The sequence below is a fragment of the Haliaeetus albicilla genome, chromosome 7, assembly GCF_947461875.1.
Source record: "Haliaeetus albicilla chromosome 7, bHalAlb1.1, whole genome shotgun sequence".
In the NCBI taxonomy this organism is placed as follows: Eukaryota; Metazoa; Chordata; class Aves; order Accipitriformes; family Accipitridae; genus Haliaeetus; species Haliaeetus albicilla.
Genome location: NC_091489.1, coordinates 5,989,361 through 6,008,744, shown reverse-complemented (window position 1 = coordinate 6,008,744; position 19,384 = coordinate 5,989,361). Strand labels below are relative to the sequence as shown.

The 19,384-nt window shown below is 56.8% G+C and overlaps 1 protein-coding gene across 3 annotated transcripts; it reads left to right on the top strand.

The window, feature by feature from the left end:
* The first annotated feature begins 4,212 nt into the window (after positions 1-4,212).
* Positions 4,213-9,386, top strand: LOC104319803 (myosin light chain kinase, smooth muscle). 3 transcript variants are annotated; one of them, XM_069786782.1, is made up of 11 exons: positions 4,213-4,485; positions 5,438-5,528; positions 5,901-6,075; positions 6,452-6,542; positions 6,665-6,868; positions 7,114-7,331; positions 7,742-7,865; positions 7,944-8,096; positions 8,275-8,395; positions 8,474-8,564; positions 8,957-9,386. In XM_069786782.1, exons 3-11 carry the CDS (start codon positions 6,060-6,062, stop codon positions 9,187-9,189), a joined length of 1,251 nt encoding a protein of 416 aa, XP_069642883.1. In that variant the 5' UTR covers positions 4,213-4,485; positions 5,438-5,528; positions 5,901-6,059; the 3' UTR covers positions 9,190-9,386. The 3 variants fall into 3 exon arrangements, with proteins under 3 accessions (XP_069642883.1, XP_069642882.1, XP_069642884.1); XM_069786781.1 differs by lacking the exon at positions 4,213-4,485 and having other exon boundaries at positions 5,305-5,528; XM_069786783.1 differs by lacking the exons at positions 4,213-4,485; positions 5,438-5,528 and having other exon boundaries at positions 5,641-6,075.
* The last annotated feature ends 9,998 nt before the right edge of the window (positions 9,387-19,384 follow it).

Genomic DNA, 19,384 nt, shown 5'->3' with positions numbered 1-19,384 from the left:
TTATTTTTTGGCCCATGGGGTTGCTGTAAGGATCTGGAGGCAATCCTGCTCCCCCGGGGCGCTCCGCGCACCATGAAAGTGCCGTCAGTCCTGTCCCTGAGCTGCTTTGCTTTCCCTGGGCTGGAGGAACAGGTTCAAGGTCCCAGCAGTGCTGGGGACTCAAGGCTGCATGGAGGAGCTGGAGGATTTGGCAATCAACCCCGTGCAGGGACAGGCTGATCCCCGAGCTGCTGGTGCCAGAGGTTTTTGTGGTTTATAGCTCCAGATTGATTTTTTTTTTCCATGTATTTGGGTGTTTTCCAGCCTCCTCCACGCTCCGGGGTGTCCAGCTGAGCATGACCAGCCAGGTCTGGGCACAGACATCGCCCCATCTGCTACCCATGGGTCCTCCCGCCCTTCCTGGCACCCAAAAGCCTGGGTGCCACGACCCTTTCCGCACCTCTCAGGAATATTTTGGGGACACCAGATGTTGTCTGTACAACTCTGATCTTGCAGAACTGGCCTCCCACGGGATGGCAGACCTAGCTGGGTTTGCCCCCAGCCTCTGGGCAGGCTTTGCAGGGGGGAGAAATGCTGTGGGCTGGATTTAAACCAGGGACATGGCAGGGGGTGTCTCCTTCCAGAGCAGTTTTGGGTCTGGATTTGCAGTCGGAGGGGGGTTTGTCACGCTGTAGTCCCGGGATAGCGCTGCCCTAGGTGAAGCAGGGCGGCTGCTGGGCTGGATGGGGCAGGGAGCTGCTTGTTGAGACGGGCCCGAGCTTGAGCAAAGCCTTCAGCGGCTGGGGCAGGAGTGGAGCGAAGGGAGCCCAACGCTGGCAACCAAGGTCTGCAGACAGCCCTCGCAACCCCAGACCCGGGCCCAAGCCCAGAGCCAGCTCCCAGATGTACCTCTCCTGGTATTGGTGCAGGCAAACGGGTGCTGTGGGAGCCAGTGGCATGGTGGGGACATGAAGCCCTGCCTGAGGACAGCCTGCATGCTCTGCCTACACACTGCTCTTGGGTGCCCTTGGGTGCCCTCAGGTCTCCTGGTGCTGTCCCCAGGGCATCCAAAAGCCCAGCCTGTAACCCCGCTGTGGCCTTGTGCGGTTGGCTTTACTCTATTTCTCTCCTCAAGCCAAAGCTGATGTGAAACATCCCCCAGCACCGGCACGGCTTTCCCACCCACTTCCCACAGCCAGGCCAGCCAGTGCCCAGCACCCAACGCCCAGATCCCAGCACCCAGGTCCTAGAACCCCAGGTCCCAGCTCCCAGCACCCCAGTGACTAACACCCAGCTCTCCAGCACCTGAGCACCCAGCATCCCAGTGCCCAGCACCCAGCTCCCAGCATCCAGCACCCCAGTTCCCAGCATCCCAGCACTCCCTGCACCCATTTCTCCAGCACCCATCACTCCCAGCACCCCGAACCCAGGTCCCAGCACCCGGCACCCAGCTCCCAGTGCTTCCAGCACCCGTCTCCCCACCACCCCGCTTCCAATACTCCCAGTGCTCCCAGTACCAAGCTGCTCCCACCCCCCCCGAGCACAGCGGGGCGCCAGAGCCGGCCACGTGTGCCACAGCCTGGCCCCGCCCACTGCCGGACATGGCCCCGCCCACCACGGCGAACTAGGTTCTGTCCCCGCCCACTGCGTTGCGCAACGTCCTGGCCCCGCCCCACCCTCCACGCCCCGCTCTAGTGACCCGCCCCCCTTGGCCCCGCCCACAGCGCGTGCGCAGCCGGCACCGCCCACAAGCAGCACCCCTCGTGCCTGGCCCAGCCCCCCTGGGGCCCACGCGTGTCCCCGTGTCCCCTAGGGCCCCCCCCCGACCCCAAGTCCCCACGTGTCCTCATGGCCTCTGGGTGTCCCCCCTGTGTGTCCCCAGGTCCCCTGAGTGCTCCCCACATCCTCTGTGTCCCCCCTTGTGTCCCCAGGTCCCCCGTGTGCCCCCCCCCCACGTCCCTCTGTGTCCCCCAGGTGTCGCCGGACCCTCCCAGGTCCTCTGTGGCTTCCACATGCCCCTGTCCCTGGTGTTCCCGTGTCTCTTGTGTCCCCCTGGGTGCCCCCATGTCCTCTGTGCCCCCCATGTTCCTCCCATGTCCCCTATGTCCCCCATGTCTTCTGCATCCCCTCATCTGCCCCCTATGGCCTCTGTGGGCCCTTGTGGCTCCCATGTCCCCCCCACCCCAGCATCCCCTGCATCTCCTGTGTCCCCTCCATGTTCCCCTGGTGTCCCCCATGTCCTCTGAGTACCCCTCCCGTGTCCCGATGTCCATGGTGCCCCCTGTGTCCCCATATCCTCCATGTGTCCCCAGGTCCCCAAGGCACCCCATGTCCCCCCATGACCCTTGTTCCCCCCAAGTCCTCTGTGTCCTCCATGTCACCCATGTCCCCACAGGCCTGGCTCTGGTGCACACACTGAGTGCTGTGTCCCCAGACAATGGGGAACGGCGACTGGCCCCCCGTCCCTGGGGAAATGGGGAGCAGGGACAGTGTCCCCCCCAGACGATGGGGAATAGGGACCATGTCCATCCCTCCCCGGGTGATGAGGAGCAGGGGCTGTGTCCCCCCGCCGGAGTCATCAAGCCCATCCCTCAGGCACGATGGGATCATGGACAGACGGACACCCAGATCCAGGACCCAGTGAGGTGACCCCGTCCCCCCAAGCCACACTGTCACCCAGTGTCAAGTTCCACCAGCTGAACCCTGCGGCGACACTGTTTATTGTAGGGTCTACAAAAAAGCAGAGGCAGCTAAATCTGCCCAGCGCCCCGCACAAAGGGGGCCTGACTCAGCCCAAAGGCTGGGAGGGCTGGGGGGGGGGTCGGGGTGAACTGGGGGTTCTGGTGGGGGACCCCATGGGGAGGATGGGGTTTGGGATGGCGGGGGTCACCTGGAAATCCCATCCTGGCTTTGCTGGGGGGTCCTCCAGGCAGATGGAGACAACTTGATCACCCAAGTGGGAACCCATGGATGCCTGGGTATGAGTGCTAATGATTAATTACATTAATTAATTTTATGAGGCACGAGATGAGGATGTCCATGGCAGATAATGCATCACCAGACATTTCGGATGGGCCACCTTCCCAAACCGGAAAGCAAAGGTGCAAGAAAGCGCCAGGGGTTGGTGGCTGTTAAACGAAGCGCTGTCAGTAATGATGTTCATTTTGAAGGCTGGAAAATACCGAAGCATGGATGGATCTCCTCGTCCATCCCTGGACTGGCTCATTTACCCTCACTCCTTAAAATCCTTTCAGCTTTTCCTGCTGTTGACCTTAAACTCCTGGGGATGCTCCAGTAGATGAGATTGAGGGGAATTTTGGGTTAGAGCTTGAAAATTAAACACGGTCCTTATGTGGGCTTGGGCAAGGCTGAACCAGGCTCTGGTCCCATGGGAATTAAAGGCTGGGAGCGGGATAACTACTGGTGCTGCGCGATGGAGGAATGGAGCTGGGAACGGCCATGTTGTCCCAGACCTGTGCCTGGCCTCGACCCACTTGTTATGCTCATTGGATGCCGGGAACAAAACTATATCTATGTCTGTTGGTGGCAAGAAGTCAAGTCTGGATGGTGCCCAGGGCGGTGGCCTGTCGCTGTGGGGGGTCACCCAGGTGGCCCATGGCATCCCCAGGGACTCCGGGCTGGTGTCGTGGGGTTGTCCCATGGATAAGACTCTCCATCCGGAGGGGTGGCGTGGGAAGCAGCTCCTGAGGGATTCACCCTCCAGCCAAGCGCTGCATCCCAGCGCGTCCTCCCAGGGATGGCGGGTTCTGCCACCCCTCCACAAGTCCCCCAGACCCCCAATCTTTTTTTCCCCTCCTGGCCTTTTTCTGCTCATTTTTGCTGCTCATCACCAGGACGAGCATCAGGCCAATACTGACATCAAGTGGCTGCTGGGATCCCTCGCACGCCTGGGCCATATCCTGCCTCTCCCTGTGCTGGGAGCAGCCCAGCATCACCCGCATGGCCTCATCCTGCCCCAGAGAGGGGCTCAGAGCCAAGTGGGGTCAGGAACCATGGCCGGCGGTGCCAGACATCAGCCTGGCTGGGTCTCCATCACCCCTTGCCGGGCAGGCAGGATGCGGCCAGCTGTACTCCATCATCACCCCGCTGCCTGTCCCCAGCCAGGCCACCACTGTGTCCTACTCCTGTCCCCGGCATGCCCAGCCACAGCAGTCGATATCCCAGCAGGGTCGAACCAAGCGCGCTGACGGCATCGCCGAGTGGGGAGTATCCACCGCATCCCTTGCCCACGGTGTGCTGGTGGGGACCCCCCCGACTACGGCAGCCCCCTCCCGTGGCTCTGCCCTGCCGGTGGCAAGGTCACGGTGACGGGCGAGCAGCAAGGTCGTGGTGGCCCTGCCACCGCCCCGGCGCTGGGGACGCTTGTCCCCGACACCCTGCCGGCAGCTGTGGACTTTGTGCCGAGTGCGGGAGTGGCGGCGGTGATGCGGCTGCTGGCACTGGCAGAGCCCCAGATCACCCGTGAGACCTGGCTTCGGACAGCAGGTAACACCAGGGTGACATCCCCACTGCTCGGGGGGGATGCTGTAACACGGGGCTCCCTGGGGGGGGGATGGGTCCCCCGTCGTGCCGCTGAACAATCACCGGGTGTGGAGTCAGCTCCAGGAGGAAATCACGGCGTTATTCCCATTTTAAAGCAGGGGAAACTGAGGCATGGCAGCGTGCTGGGTGCCAGTGCAGGCACGCAGTCCAGCTTTTTGGGGATAAAGGCTGGATAACCCCATTTTTCCTCCAAACCGCTGGGCTCGGAGGCCTGGAGGAGTTTTGCAACATCCCATTCACCTTCATCCTGGCTTCCCTGAAGTGGGAGCTGAGCTCACCCAGGGAAGCCTGAAGCCCAGGATGGGTTTTGGGGAGAGCGATGGCTCGGGCAGGGTATTAGATGCAGGTGGAGCTGGGAATAGGGGAGCAGGTGTGGGTGCTCAGCCCCTCAGTGGGAACCCACCCATGGGTGGGGAAGGAGGCAGAGGTGAGCTAGGGCTGGGCTGCTGGTGGATTTAACTTCCGAGAGGCTCTACGGTCTGGATATGTACTGGGAGAGCAGTGCAGGACTGAGCTCTCTGCTAGGTAATGAGGTGTGTCAGGTCTCCGCAGACCCCCTCGTGTCCTCCCACCATGGGATTTCTCTGGCTGAGACCCCTGCATTGCAGCCCTGTGACCCTGCTCAGTGCCAAATGGGGTGTTGTGGGGTTTGGGACTGCAGTGCAAGGCATGGTTTGGGGGAGGGAGGGCTCTGTGATGATGTTGGTGGTTGTTTGTTCCCCCAAGTCCGGAAACGTTCCCTGGGAAGGAAAGGGAGGGGAGAGCTGGGGCTGTTCCCAGCCCGGGAGCAGGAGGGATGCTCCTGGCTGGGCCTGAAGGCAGCACCGAGACATCCCCATATGTGTGGTCCTAGTGGTCCTCAACCCCTACCATCGCCTCTTCCTTCCCTCTCCAGCTCCCTGATGGCTCTGCAGTGACTGGGAAGGATCAGGGACCTGCTGGTGGCCTGGGACGGGACGGGACAGGACAGGACTGGACGGGCACAGGTCAGCACTGTGGCTCTTGGGTTGGGATTTGGGTGCTGCCACCTAGCACGCTTGGGTGTCATTGCCCTGTCCTCCCAAACCTTGTATGGACTGAGCAGGAGGGGACGTGCATAAGGAAACAGGTCCTTTGCCCTAGAAATGCAGCTTTTCCTGGGGATTTCCTGGCTGATGCAAGGCAGGGCATAAGAAAAACATCGGCTTTGAGCCCAAGGCGCTACTGGAAAGAGATTGTCCCCATCTAAGAAGGGACCTCGCTTTAAAATTGCGTTTGGCCCTTTGCTGGGTCTCTTTGGGTCCATCAGGATGTCAGCTTTTGGGTAGAATGGGGAGTGCAGGCAGACGTGGAGAGATGCTGGTGGTCTCACATGGCAGGGAGAAGGTGCGGGGCTCCAGGAAGCAGCCAGAGTGGACACACAGGCATCGCCTGCCTCAGCACCCCTGCCCCAGCACGGGCTTGCCGGGAGCCTCAGGGCTGCATCCAGCACCCATCCTGACTGTGCCAGCACCCAGCGAGGAGCTGGTGGCACCACCATGTCCCAGGCAGAAGGTATGGCTGAACCCTCGGTCTCTCCCGGGGGAGGCGCAGGCTTTCCGTGGGGACGCCAGTGCTGCTGCGACCCCCCAGATCAGCACCAATCTCCATCCCATCCTGTTTAATGGCCCCATTTCGCTTGGATTTTTGATCCTAAAAGCACCTTTTACCCTGATTTGCAGGGTGCTGGGCTGCTCCAGGAGCTCCTGTGGCAGCAGCTGCTGTCCCCTCATCCCCCACCCCGGGTCCCATCTACACTGCGTGGGGAGGGTGGTTGGACCTGGATGAAGCAGGGGGGACACAGAAATAAGCACTGGAGGGGAAGCGCGGGCAGCTGGTCCCCAAAGCATGAGGGATCCATGCATGGACCACCCTGTTCCATCCCTCCCAGGAGGCGAGGAGACCTTTGAATACCGCGATGTGGTGGTCAGCAGCCAGGAAAAGTTTTCAGACATGTACACGCAGCTGGAGAAGCTGGGAGAGTAAGTGGGAGTCCCACATCCCCACTGCTTGGGGATGGTCCATGGCTGTCCATGCGCAGCCCTGGGTGGGATGTAGGGTGGTGGTGATGGCTCCTCCATCCCTCATCCTCGCTCTGTCCCAGGGGAAAATTTGGGACAGTGTACCGGCTGCAGGAAAAAGCCACCGGCAAAATCCGGGCTGGGAAATATTTCCGGACGCGGACGGCTAAAGAGAAGCAGGCGGCTCGGGACGAGGTGGAGCTCATGAACCTGCTGCATCACCCGCGCCTCGTACAGTGCCTCGCTGCCTTCCAGGGCCCTGCCGAGCTAGTGATGGTGATGGAGTAGTGAGTGCGGGGGGACAGAGTCAAGTTTGGGGGTGGTGGGGACAGTGCTGGGCTCTGCCAGGGAGAGCACTGAAGGTGGGGAGGGGTGCTGGCGTGGGGCATAGGATGGATGGGCAACCTGCAGGCCCTGGAGGTATGGGTGGTGGGATGCTCCCAGAGTGCTGAGTCTGGCTTCCCTCGTGGGTCTTCTCCTCCTCGGGGCTGGTAGACCCCAGCGGGGTCCCCAGCACCTTGTTCTCCCCCAGCGTGGCAGGCGGGGAGCTCTTTGAGCGGATTGTGGATGATGACTTCGAGCACACAGAGCCCAGCAGTGCTCAGTATGTGCAGCAGATCCTGGAGGGGCTGCAGTTCATGCACAGCCAGGCTGTCGTCCACCTCGACCTCAAACCTGAGAACATTGTCTGTGTCAGCCCCAGCAGCCACTGGCTCAAGATCATCGACTTTGGCTTGGCACGGAAGCTGGGTGAGCAAGAATAGGGGTCCTGGGGGACCGGAGCAGGGACTGTCACCATCACAGGGACCTGATCTGGCCAGGCATGTCAGCAAGGAGCTTAGCATCCTCCTGCCTGCGCCTCTGGGACAGGCAGCTCTGTGGCACCAGATCAGGGCCCTTCCTGGTGACCATAAGATGCTCTGGGGAAACCTGCATGTCCTCAGCCCTGCCTCCCAGGTGGAGATCCCCAAGACCCCTGTGCCTGTGGGTGCCCAGCACCCAGAGATGCTCTAGGAGAGCACCAAGACCTGTGATGGGTTCTGGAGGGTGGCAGCTCCACCTGGACACAGAGGCTCATCTACTTGGCATGTGCTGGTGTGCAGCTGGGCTGTCCTGGGGACATCCCAGCTGGACACCTGCCCCACGCATCTTCTCTGCAGCTCCAGACACCCCCGTGAAGGTGTTGCATGGCACCCCTGAGTTCATGGCTCCAGAAGTGGTCGCCTTTGAGCCCGTGGGCTTCACCACAGACATATGGAGCGTTGGTGTCATCTGCTACATCCTGTGAGTGTCCTCCTGGGAACAGCAGGTCAGGTTGGAGGGGGCTGAGCTGTCATTGATGTCCTTGCGTCACCTCTCCAGGCTGAGCGGGGAGTCCCCCTTCCAGGGGGACAACGACATGGAGACGCTGAGCAACATCACAGCTGCCCAGTGGGACTTCGAGGAGGAGACCTTCTCTGAGATCTCCCAGCAAGCCAAGGACTTCATCAGCCAACTGCTGCAGAAGGACCCCCGGTAGGACCCGGGGGTGGCTGTGGGGTGCTGAGCTGGGCTGGGTTTTGGGGTGCCAAGGGGATGGGCAGGGAAAAGCCCTGGATGCGGTTGGTGGAGGGGATGCTCCATAGGTCCATGCCAGCAGCTGAGGGTCTGATGGTGGAGAAGCCCCCCCCATGACCACCCCGTCTGCCTCCAGCTGCCGGCTCTCCAGCACAGGGGCTCTGCTGCACCCCTGGCTGCAGCAGCCCCAGCCCAGCAGCACCAAGGCGCTGTCAAAGGAGAGGATCAAGCAGTTCCTGACGCGTCGGAAGTGGCAGGTACCTGGGGGGATGATGAGGATGTGGGGATGGGGATGGCTCTGGTGTGGGGCTCAGTGCTCCTTCTCTCCACTCCAGAAAACAGGCAAAGCTCTGCTGGCCCTCAACAGGTTGACCCTGCTGTCCCAGAGCCAGGAGAGGAAAGCGTCAGAGGCTCAGGACGAGGAAGGTGATGGCCCCTGAAGCATCATCCCCAACACACCCCACCAACCCACTCCTCTCTGTTTTGTCACCCCCAACTCCTGCTCCTGGGCAGTTTCCCCCACCTTTGCTCCAACCTGCCCTGCTGCCACTACACACTGGGCCATGTCCTCACTGTGGCATTTTGGCTCCAAGCCAGCTTCAGTGCCCCAAAGTCCTCGCCACCCTCATCCCCAAGGGGCAATCTCTGATGCAGCCTTAGAACAAGCACATCCCGCTCTGCAGGGCTGCGATCTGTGTGTGATCCAGAGTTGATCGCCATGGGACCTGGCCCATAGGTGCCACGCGTGTTCCTCCAGCAGAGGAGGGAGCTTGAACTCGGCCAGCTCCTCACTGTTCTCTCTGTCCATCTGCCTGCAGACCTGGGCTGTAGCCCGGAGGAGGACCAAGCCTCCAGGTCTCTGCCCCAACGAGGTCCCAGCTTCTCAGAGCTCCTGACAGACCAAGAGGAGGAGGAAGGTGGGAGCACTGCATCACAGGGGAGGCAAAGAGCAGCATCAGCGTGGCTGTGCCACCCCAGCCCTGGAGCACCTAGAGCAGCTGGTGAGAGAGGAACAGGGAGCGATGGGGACGAAACCTTCTCCAGCAGCTGACACGATGACCTGGGCAGCCTGGGGTAGACCCAGATCACAGGGCTCCTCTCCCATGGGTGAGCTCTGGGGTCCCACGGTGTCCCTCTGCTGGGGTGGGGACAGCCATGCCTGCTGTCCCTAGCAAGGAAACAATGCTCCTTGTCTGCATGGCTGCCCGGGCTTGAGCTGTCACCAATAAAGCACCAAGGATCTCTGCACTCCCTGTGCTGCTCCTTTTTTTCCCCCAAAATCACTGAGAGGGATGGGAAAGAGCTGCCCAAGCTGTGCCTACCCTTTTGGAGATGGCACCAAGCTCTTGCCTGACCTGGGCCACCACCCTTGCCTTCTCCAGAAGAGATGCTGGCCCTGGGGACAGTTCTAGCAGCAGCCCTTGTGTCCTTTGTTTGGAAGAGTCTTCCCTCATCATCGAGGGGGATTGGCATCATGTCCTGAGCCCATGGACAGGAAGAGCTAGGATGTGTCCTGGGAACTCTGGTCTCTCCATTTCTGGGCCAGCTCTGGTACCAGCAGGGCTGGAAGGAGCCCAGAAACTGCTGTGTGACCTCCAACCTCCTCCTAAGGAGGCATCTTGGTCAGAAATTGGGAGTTGGAAGCCCCTCTCCTTCAACAAGCAGGGCACAGACCTGTCTCTGGGGTAGAACAACCTCAGGCACCCATATGTGCTGGGGGACACCTAGCTGGAACGCAGCTTGGCCTGGGGGTCCTGTGTTTCATTTGGTGCCCATGACTTCTGGTCCTGCCACTAGGCACCACTGAGAAGAGCCTGGCTCCATCCTCTGTGCACCCTCCCTTCAGGTATGTATAGATATTGATGAGATCACCCCTGAGCCTTCTCTTCTGCAGGCTAAATAGTCCCAGCTCCTGCAGCCTTTCCTGAAACACAGGAAGTTCTATCTGAACCTCAGGAAACACTTTTTTTTATGGGTGATGGAGTACTGGCACAGGTTGCCCAGGGAGGTTGTGTGATCTCCATCCTTGGAGATATTAAAAAACTGTCTAGGCATGGTCCTGGGCAACCTGCTCTAGATGGCCCTGCTGGGAGCAAGGGGATGGACCAGATGACCTCCAGAGATTCCTTCCAACCTCAGCCATCCTGTGATTCTGTGAAAACCTACCTCCTATCGAAGCTGGGCTGGGGGCTGCTCTCCCTCAGCACATGCTGGACCCGGAGGGCTTGTGAAGGTGCCCTGATTGGAGTGGTCCAGCCCTGTGCTCGCTGCCAGGTTGTGGCTGTGCTGAATAACTCATGGCTGAGGCACAGCTTCGACTCTTCCTCCTCCTCTTCCTCCTTCCCTGCTGAAAGAGGCCACCAGGGGCTAGGATGAAAGTGTTGTTTTTATTAAACAGAACCAAATCCACCCACTCTCACAGCCAAGGCAGGGACACATGTCTGAGAGCTCTGGCCAGGAGCACTTGCTGGATGCAAATCAAAGGGACACCAGCCATCAGAGCTGCTGCTGGACTGGTAATGACAAACCCAGTTTCGGATAGTTTGCTGAACCCTCTAGGAAGCTGATGGCCACTACAGCAGGAGATTTCCATATCAGGATTTGGCATCCTGCTCCCTCCGGAGTTGGTAGAACAACCAGAGTGCCTGTGGTCCCTTGGGTGGGGGAATTCATGGCTCTTATCTGTTCTTTTCTTGGGCTAATGGGGAAGGATGCTGTCACCTTCCTGTCCTGTTATTGTGGCATCGACTCTCCAGCTGACAAGGCTTTATCAGCACCCAGGCCTGACTTGAATTTTTGTGGCAAAAGCCTGTTCCTGTTAATAACGTCCATGGCCGGTGGCTGCTTCTGGGTACATCTAACCACAGGAAGCAGGAGACTGTCGTGGTGTCACAAAGTTGTAACATGCTCTGCCCAGGACTTGGTGGTCTCTTACATTGTTGGAAACAGTACACGCAACTTAAGAAGGAACTTAATTTGGAAGCAACCAGCACGGACCTCCAGGCAGAGGATGAGGAGCCCTTTTTGGGGACCCTCCCAATAGTGGTGAGGCCACCTTGATGTTTTCATTGCTTGGCATGCTGTAGGACAGACACCCAGGTGAGCAGCTCCGGTGCTGGCACAATCCTCAGCGGAGCGCTCGCATGTGGTGCACAGGGGGGGCCCTGAACAGGGGGAACCTCAGGGGAGTGGGGAGACCCACAGGGTGACAGTAGCTGATGAGTCCTGGGCAGGGCCAGGAGCAAGGGTGGCCAACCCCCCCTGCACCTAAAAAAGAAGCCCCTGGGGAGCGCGAGAGACCAGGACGTGGGGTGGCAGTTGGTGCAGAAAGGGTGCCGTAGCTCTGCCAGCTCAACCGGGGAGCAAGGGTATCCAGCTGGCAGAAAGCCACGGCCTCTCCAAGCTCTACACCCACCATGACTGACGCAGGTTCCCAGACAGAGCTCCGGTGGGAACAGGCTGTCACCCCAGTGTTGGGCTGGAGGCCGTGCCCTGCTCTTAGCCCGGGACAGAACAGCAGCGGTGAGCACAGCGTGGGAGGTGTGCCCAGGGAGAGGAGCTCCTCCGCTTAGGGACAGAGCTCAGGGAGGAGGACCGTGGGTTGAGGAGCATCAGGGAGTGTGAGGGAGAGATGGACTACTGCAATCGCACCCTGCCTTCCCTGGGACAGGCCTGTCAGGCAGACAGGACACGTGACACGGGGGATTCCCAATCCTCTCTCCGCCTGACTGAACGCGATGACTCAAGGGATAGGGGACAATGGTGACAAGCTCCTGCCCAGCACAGCAGGCACGTCTCCTCCGTGACCACCCCACCTTCCCAGGTCCTCTTGCGTAATAGGGATAAGGCTCTGCAAGTGGAACCAAACAATGAGGAGGACGATGGTTCGTTTGTCTAGCTTGGAGGTGTCCCCGGGGTTAAGTTGGCCTACGCCCTGTGTCAAAACCACTTCCATAAAGAAAAATAGATGGGTCATTGTCATAGGAGACTCCCTTCTGAAGGGGAGGGAAGGCCCTATACGCAGACCGGACCCACTTCTTAGGGAAGTCTGCTTTCTCCCTGGGGCCTGGGTTAAAGATGTGAAGAGAAAACTTCCTACCCTGGTATGGCCCTCAGATCATTATCCGTTATTGATTTTTCACATATCAAGTTGCAACAGGAAGTCTGAGGGCAATCAAGAGAGGCTTCAGGACCTTGGGATGACTGGTAAGGGATCAGGAGCACAAGCAGTGTTCTCCTCTATCCTCCCAGTTGTAGGGAATGATGAGGGAAGAAACAGGAAGAGCCAGCACATCAATACCTGGCTCTGAGCCTGGTATCGCCAGCAGAATTTTGGATTTTTTGATCATGGATCAGTCTACATGACGCCATGCCTGCTGGCGACAGATGGGGTAAACCTGTCTCAAAGGGGAAAAAGGATCTTTGCACAGGAGTTAGCAGGGCTCGTTGAAAGAGCTTTAAACTGGATTTGAAGGGGGATAGAGATAAAACCAGGCTCACTAGAGATAAGCCTGGGGGGCCACACGCCAATGTTTGAGGGACGGTGTGCTAGCAAGGTCCTTCAGTCTGCCAACCAGAGGTAGGGAATGGAGATCCATGCGGCAGCAAAGATGCAAGGGTTATTGGTGTGTTAGAAACCACGAATGCGCCTGAGAATGGTCACATAGGAATTTGGGCTTCTCCCCCACAAAAAGGCAGCAGGATCAGTAGCTCCACTGAAGTGCTTCTACACTGATGCGCACAGCATGGCCAACAAACAGGAGGAGCTGGAAGCCATTGTGCAGCAGGAAAACTATGATAATGTTGCCATCATGTAAACACGGTGGGATGACTTGCACAGCTGGAGTGCTGCAATGGATGGCTATAAACCCTTCAGAAGGGATAGACAAGGAAGGAGAGGCGGTGGGGTAGCCCTGTATGTTAGGGAGTGTTTGATTGTCTAGAGGTTAATGAAGGTGATGATAGGGTTGAATGTTTATGGGTATGGGGAAGGCTAACAAGGCAGGGTGAGAGCCTGTTATAGCCCACCCAACCAGGATGAAGAGGCAGACGAAATATTCTATAAGCAGCTGGGAGAAGTCTCACAAATGCTAGCCCTTGTTCTCATGGGGGACTTCAGCTTACCAGATGTCTGCTGGAAATAAAATACAGCCGAGAAGCAACAGTCCTGGAGGTTCTTGGGGTGTGTGGAAGAGACCTTCCTAACACAGCAGGTGAGTGAGCCAACTAGGGAAGGCTGTTCACTGTTGTTTGTGAACAGAGAAGGACTTGTGGGTGATGTGATGGCTGGAGGCCATCTTGGGCATAGCAATTACAAAATGATAGTTTTCGATTCTTGGAGAAGTAAGGAGGGGGGTCAGCAGAACTGCTACCTTGGACTTCAGAGGGCAGACTTTGGCCTGTTTAGGAGACTGGTTGACAGAGTCCCTTGGGAGGCAGCCCTGAAGGGCAAAGGAGCCCGGGAAGGCTGGACATTCTTTAAGAAGGAAATCTTAAAGGCGCAGGAGCAGGCTGTCCCCATGTGCCGAAAGATGAGCCGGTGGGGAAGATGACCGGCCTGGCTGAACAGAGAGCTTTGGCTGGAACTCAGGAAAAAAAGGAGGGTTTGTGACCTTTAGAAGAAGGGGCAGGCAACTCAGGAGGACTACAAGGATGTTGTGAGGTTATACAGGGAGAAAATTAACTACTAGTTGGGCTTTGGCCTTTCTAATGTGGCTGCTGCCTTAAAAGACAATAAAAAAATGTTTCTATAAATACATTAGCAGCAAAAGGAGAGCTAAGGAGAATGTCCATCCTTTACTGGATGCAGGGGTGAAACAGTGACAAAGGGTGAGGAAAAGGATGAGGTACTTAATGCCTTCTTAGCCTCAGTCTTTAATAGTAAGACCAGTTGTTCTTTGGGTACCCAGCCCCCTGAGCTGGAAGACACGGACGAGGAGCAGAATGAAGCCCCCATAATCCAAGGGGAAATGGTTAGCGACCTGCTACACCGCTTAGACACGCACAAGTCTATGGGGGTGGATGGGATCCATCCAAGGGTATGGAGGGAGCTGGCAGAAGTGCTCACCAAGTCAGTTTCCATCATTTATCAGCAGTCTGGGCTAATCGGGGAGGTCCCAGTGGACTGGAGGTTAGCAAATGTGATGCCCATCTGCAAGAAGGGCCGGAAGGAGGATCCAGGGAGCTACAGGCCTGTCAGTCTGACCTCGGTGCTGGGGAAGTTATGGAGCAGATCATCTTGAGTGCCATCACACAGCACGTACAGGACAACCAGGCGATCAGGCCCAGTCAGCAGGGGTTTATGAAAGGCAGGTCCTGCCTGACTAACCTGATCACCTTCTGTGACAAGGTGACCCGCTTAGTGGATGAGGGAAAGGCTGTGCATGTTGTCTACTTAGACTTTAGTAGAGCCTTTGACACCATTTCCCACAGCATTCTCCTGGAGAAACTGGCTGCTCGTGGCCTGGATGGGTGTACTCTTCACTGGGTAAAAAACTGGCTGGATGGCCGGGCCCAAAGTGTTGTGGTGAAAGGAATTAAATCCAGCTGGCAGCCGGTCGCAAGTGGTGTTCCCCAGGGCTCAGTATTGGGGCCAGTTCTGTTTAATATCTTTATCAATGATCTGGACGAGGGGATCGAGTGCCCCCTCAGTAAGTTTGCAGACAACAGCTAGTTGGGCAGGAGGGTTGATCTGCTTGCGGGAAGGAAGGCTCTACAGAGGGATCTGACAGGCTGGATCGATGGGCCGAGGCCAATTGTATGAAGTTCAACAAGGCCAAGTGCCGGCTCCTGCACTTGGGTCACAACAACCTCATGCAACGCTACAGGCTTGGGGAAGAGTGGCTGGAAAGCTGCCCGGCAGAAAAGGACCTGGGGGTGTTGGCCAACAGCCGGCTGAATGTGAGCCGGCAGCGTGCCCAGGTGGCCAAGAAGGCCAATAGCATCCTGGCCTGTATCAGAAATGGTGTGGCCAGCAGGACTAGGGCAGTGATCGTCCCCCTGTACTCAGCACTGGCCACACCTCAAATACTGTGTTCAGTTTTGGGCCCCTCACTACAAGAAAGACATTGAGGTGTTGGAGCATGTCCAAAGAAGAGCAGCGAAGCTGGTGAAGGGTCCAGAACACAAGTTCTGTGAGGAGCGGCTGGGGGAACTGGGGATGTTTAGCCTGGAGAAAAGGAGGCTGAGGGGAGACCTTATTACTCTACTACTACCTGAAAGGAGGTTGTAGTGAGGTGGAGGTTGGTATCTTCTCCCAAGTAACAAGCAATAGGACAAAAGGAAATGGCCTCAAGTTGAACCAGGGAAGGTTTAGATTGTATATTAGGAAAAATTTCTTCACCGAAAGGGCTGTCAAGAATTGGAACAGGCTGCTCAGGGAAGTGGTTGAGTCACCATCCCTGGAGGTATTTAGAAGAGGTGCAGATGTGGCGCTTAGAGACATGGTTTTGTGGTGGACTTGGCAGTGCTAGGTTAACAGTTGGACTCGATGATCTTAAAGGTCTCCTCCAGCCTAAACGATTCTATGATTCCTTGCAGGGTCCAACCATGGCTCTTCAATGTCTGGGTGAGACATCTCCTGACAGAGCTCCCCTGCTTCCTATTCCTCCCATGTTTTCAGCAGAAGTGGATTCAGTGCTCTGAGTTGGAGGAGAAACTCCTTAGAAACAAATAAACAAACAAACATATTCCATATTCTATCCAGAGCATTTGTTTTCCCTTCCCAGAGTAAGAGCGAGAGGCTGAGGAACCCCTTTCTCCTCCACTGCTCTTCTCTTGATGCTCACACACATCATATCCTAATTTTTACCCGTTATCTATTCCATGTTTTCCTCGTTACACAGACTCTGAACTCCCATGCATCCCTTGGGAACCAAACTGAATGCCTTCAAGCTGCAGATGATAAGCAAACACCAAGTTACATGTAATCAATCCCTTGATGAACTATTTACCATGTGACATTACCAAAATATTTCTGGTAGGGAACTATGTTTATCTTCATCTGTTTTGCAAACTCCTCACAGCCCTGAAAATCCATGTCCCAGGACTCTAGACATGAGCTTTTTCTCTATAATCCTATATTTTATACTGCAAAAACTGATTTACATACAGAAGAAGCTGATTTACCAACAGAAGGCACACGTTTCTTCTCCTTCCACTTCTTCCTATGGTTTAACACATTACAAGGTGTGCTTGAGAAAGCAATGGACTAAATGAAAAGTGGAGTTATACCTGGAACTCATTAGAGCCACTGAGAAACTCAGCAGCACTGAAAATAGAAATCCAATCTCAGCATCTCAGAGGCAAAGGAATTAAGATTTTGAGCCTTCCATCAAGAAAGACTCTTGGGTTGACCTTCACTTCAGCCACACAACTTCAGAGTAGGTCCTCAAATCATCAGAAATCCTCCATCAAGACAGAAAGGAAGAGCAATGCCCTTGGGGAACCTTGAGAAACAGTTCCCCTCCCTATCTCAGGTACCCCTAGGTCCAGCTGCTTGGAGGTACATGAGGTGGGGTCAGCTGTCCAAATACCCTCAAGCATCTAGAGCTTAATCCTTCAGTGCCAAGTTAACATGATAACCTTGGGTTTATTCTGGGCTGCACAATCTAGGTCTAGGAATGCTTATTTGGATGAGGAAATATTGCCTGGGTAGCTCTAACATAAAAAAAATAGTGTTTTTTTGTGGACCTGCAAATTCGGGGGAAAAAGCCCCAGAAGAGTACAATGTTCTGCTTGAGTATTTTCTAGTGAATTGAAATTAATGAAGGAAACAAATCTAAGTCTGAAGTCAACCTTAATGTAAAAAAAAATTAGCCCTGGGCACACATTGAAGATGACTATTTGAGCACGTAATTTCTCGAATGTTTTTTTAAGGACTATTTATAGCAGGGTGTGAACAGCCACCACGTAATTTGAATTGTCAGATAAAAGCCTTCACGTGTCGCAAGTCAAACACCAGAAAAATGGTGACAGGAGGGAAGACACGAGAGTATGAGGACTTGGTAGCAACAGATGCAAAGGCAGTTAGATGAAGAGAGAAGCTGCGAGGCAGGAACATCAGTAATACCTGAGTTGTGATGCACTGAGCTCTCTGCAAAGTTCCTGGAGTGAAGTGGGGTGTCCTCACTTCCCAAAGGGCATGGCCAGGTCCCAGCCAGTTTCTGGGGCGGTCAGGAGGCTCTCTGTGGTCACAGGAGCTCAACAACCATCACCGCAAGGTGCAGCACCCAGGATGGATCGTGCAGGGCTGGCCCAAGAGAAGAGCAAATAAGGGCCATGAAGTCCCCCAGCCAAGGGACCACTGGCACTCTGGCTGGTCCTGCTGTCTCTGGAGGCATCTCAGTCTCTGGGGTTGAGATGAGGGGGGAGTAGGATGCTCCCCCACCTCGTCCTCCTGGTATAGCTGGTGCAAGGACTACCACATCTAACCTGCACCAAGGACCTCCAGCTGCCCAAAAACCAGGACTGAGCTCCCTCTTTGCAGCTTGGTACCATGCCCACGGAGATCAGTGCAACCCCAAATCCCTCATGAAATACCTCCCCATGCAGAGGGGACCACAAGCCTTGTCCTTCCCAGCACACAGCCCTCATTTCATGCCCTGCTTTCACAGCCTTCATCCCACCATCGCAGCCCTCCCCATGGCCAGGAGGTGGTACCGTTGGCCTCATCCCTGCTTCTCCTGGGGATTGAGAGCCACAGCCGTCCCTCTTGTCAACCCCATCCTGCCCAACCTTGCCTGCTGCTCTGATCACACTTACCCTTGACATGGGGCATCCCACCCCAGGTCAGGAGGGACCTGGTGGGACCTTTGAGATCAAAGCCTGGCCCTGTCTGGGCAGCCTGGGACCTGTCCTAGCACCCATCTCCCACCGGGCTCAGTCCACACCAGGTCTCCTGCATGGGGGTCTCCACTCCTACCCTGCTTCTCCAGCTGGGATCCCAATCCTGGTAATTCCCATCAGGAAAGGTCCTTGTACCCTTTTCCAGCTGTGGTTAGGAAGGTGTTGCCAGCATGAACATGGGTGCTCTGATAGCACTCAGGCTTCACCTCGCCATGCAGGCAGGATGCTCATGGGGGGATCCAGACCTTGGGGTCCCCACAGACCCCCTGACCCATGGCAGAGCCTGTCCCCGGTATGGGACAGTGCTGGGTGAAAGCCCTGGTCCTCACATGTGACCCTGGTGACATCTACACTCCTGGGCACACCTCTGGGACTGTGTCAGGGTGGCTGTCCCTGTCCCCGCAGAGGGTCGCAGTACCTTACCTTAAAAATTAAATGCAAACTATTTAATGAGATGCTGAAATATTTAATGAAACCAAGAGATTTCAACTGCAAAACTGAGCTTTGGAAAATCAGAACAAACCCAAATGTGGGTGACCCCAATTTTGGTGCCGCTGAGCTGCCCGCGGCTACTCTTCAACCTCCCGAACCCCCAGAGATGATGGGGATGACGCAGCATCGTGTCAAGGGCAGCTCAGGAATCAGCGGCAGCTGCCTGCTTTGGTGGCAGCTGGCTGCTCACGGCACACGTCCCCTGACTGGGATTTGGGGTTTGCGGGGAGTGGAAGAGGTTGGCAGAACAGGTCCGGCGTGTTCCCCTGGTCTCTGCGGTGCCGAGTGCCTTGTCCCGACACCTCAGCAGGTCTTGCCAAACAGGAGATGCCACGAGAACTGGACGGATGTGGTAACGCTGGCGTCTGGCCCCGCGGCTGCGCGGGGGATTCTGGACCATGGCAGATCCTGGGGGGGGTCCCAGGATCCCATCTGGATCCATCCTCCACCCATCTCTCAGCAGAGCTCAAATCTTAAATTTCAGCAAGTATCGCCAAATCTCAGTAAATCTTGCTGAATCTCACCAAATCTCAGCGGAATCATGCACTTCGTGTCCTGGCAGTGGTTAGGAGTTACAGTTGTCGATGCTGGCGCAGCAGGAGCCATGGGGGGATGCCTGGCTCTGCACGGGCAGGGAGCAGGCAGGAGTTGCGTGTTGATGGGGTGAAACCGGCTGCCGCATTCCCGCAGGATGCTCTGCCAAAGGTGATGGGTGCTGTGGCTCCCCCGGGAGAGCCGCTGGGGAGCGTGGATGCCAATGCCAGCTCCATCCTGCGTGCCCCCTGCCCGTGGCACCCTTGGGCGAGGTGATTCTGCTCGTCCGGCTTTATCCCGGCCTGGCAGCAAAGTGGGAGCATCCCTGGGCCATCAGGGTGCTGGCAGGGCCGTCCCCTGCCCACGCCATGCCA

Coding starts and splice junctions, on each gene's coding strand:
- LOC104319803 (XM_069786782.1), top strand. Junction 6,869..7,113: donor CTAGTGATGGTGATGGAGTA/GTGAGTGCGGGG, acceptor GTTCTCCCCCAG/CGTGGCAGGCGGGGAGCTCT. Junction 7,332..7,741: donor TGGCTTGGCACGGAAGCTGG/GTGAGCAAGAAT, acceptor TCTTCTCTGCAG/CTCCAGACACCCCCGTGAAG.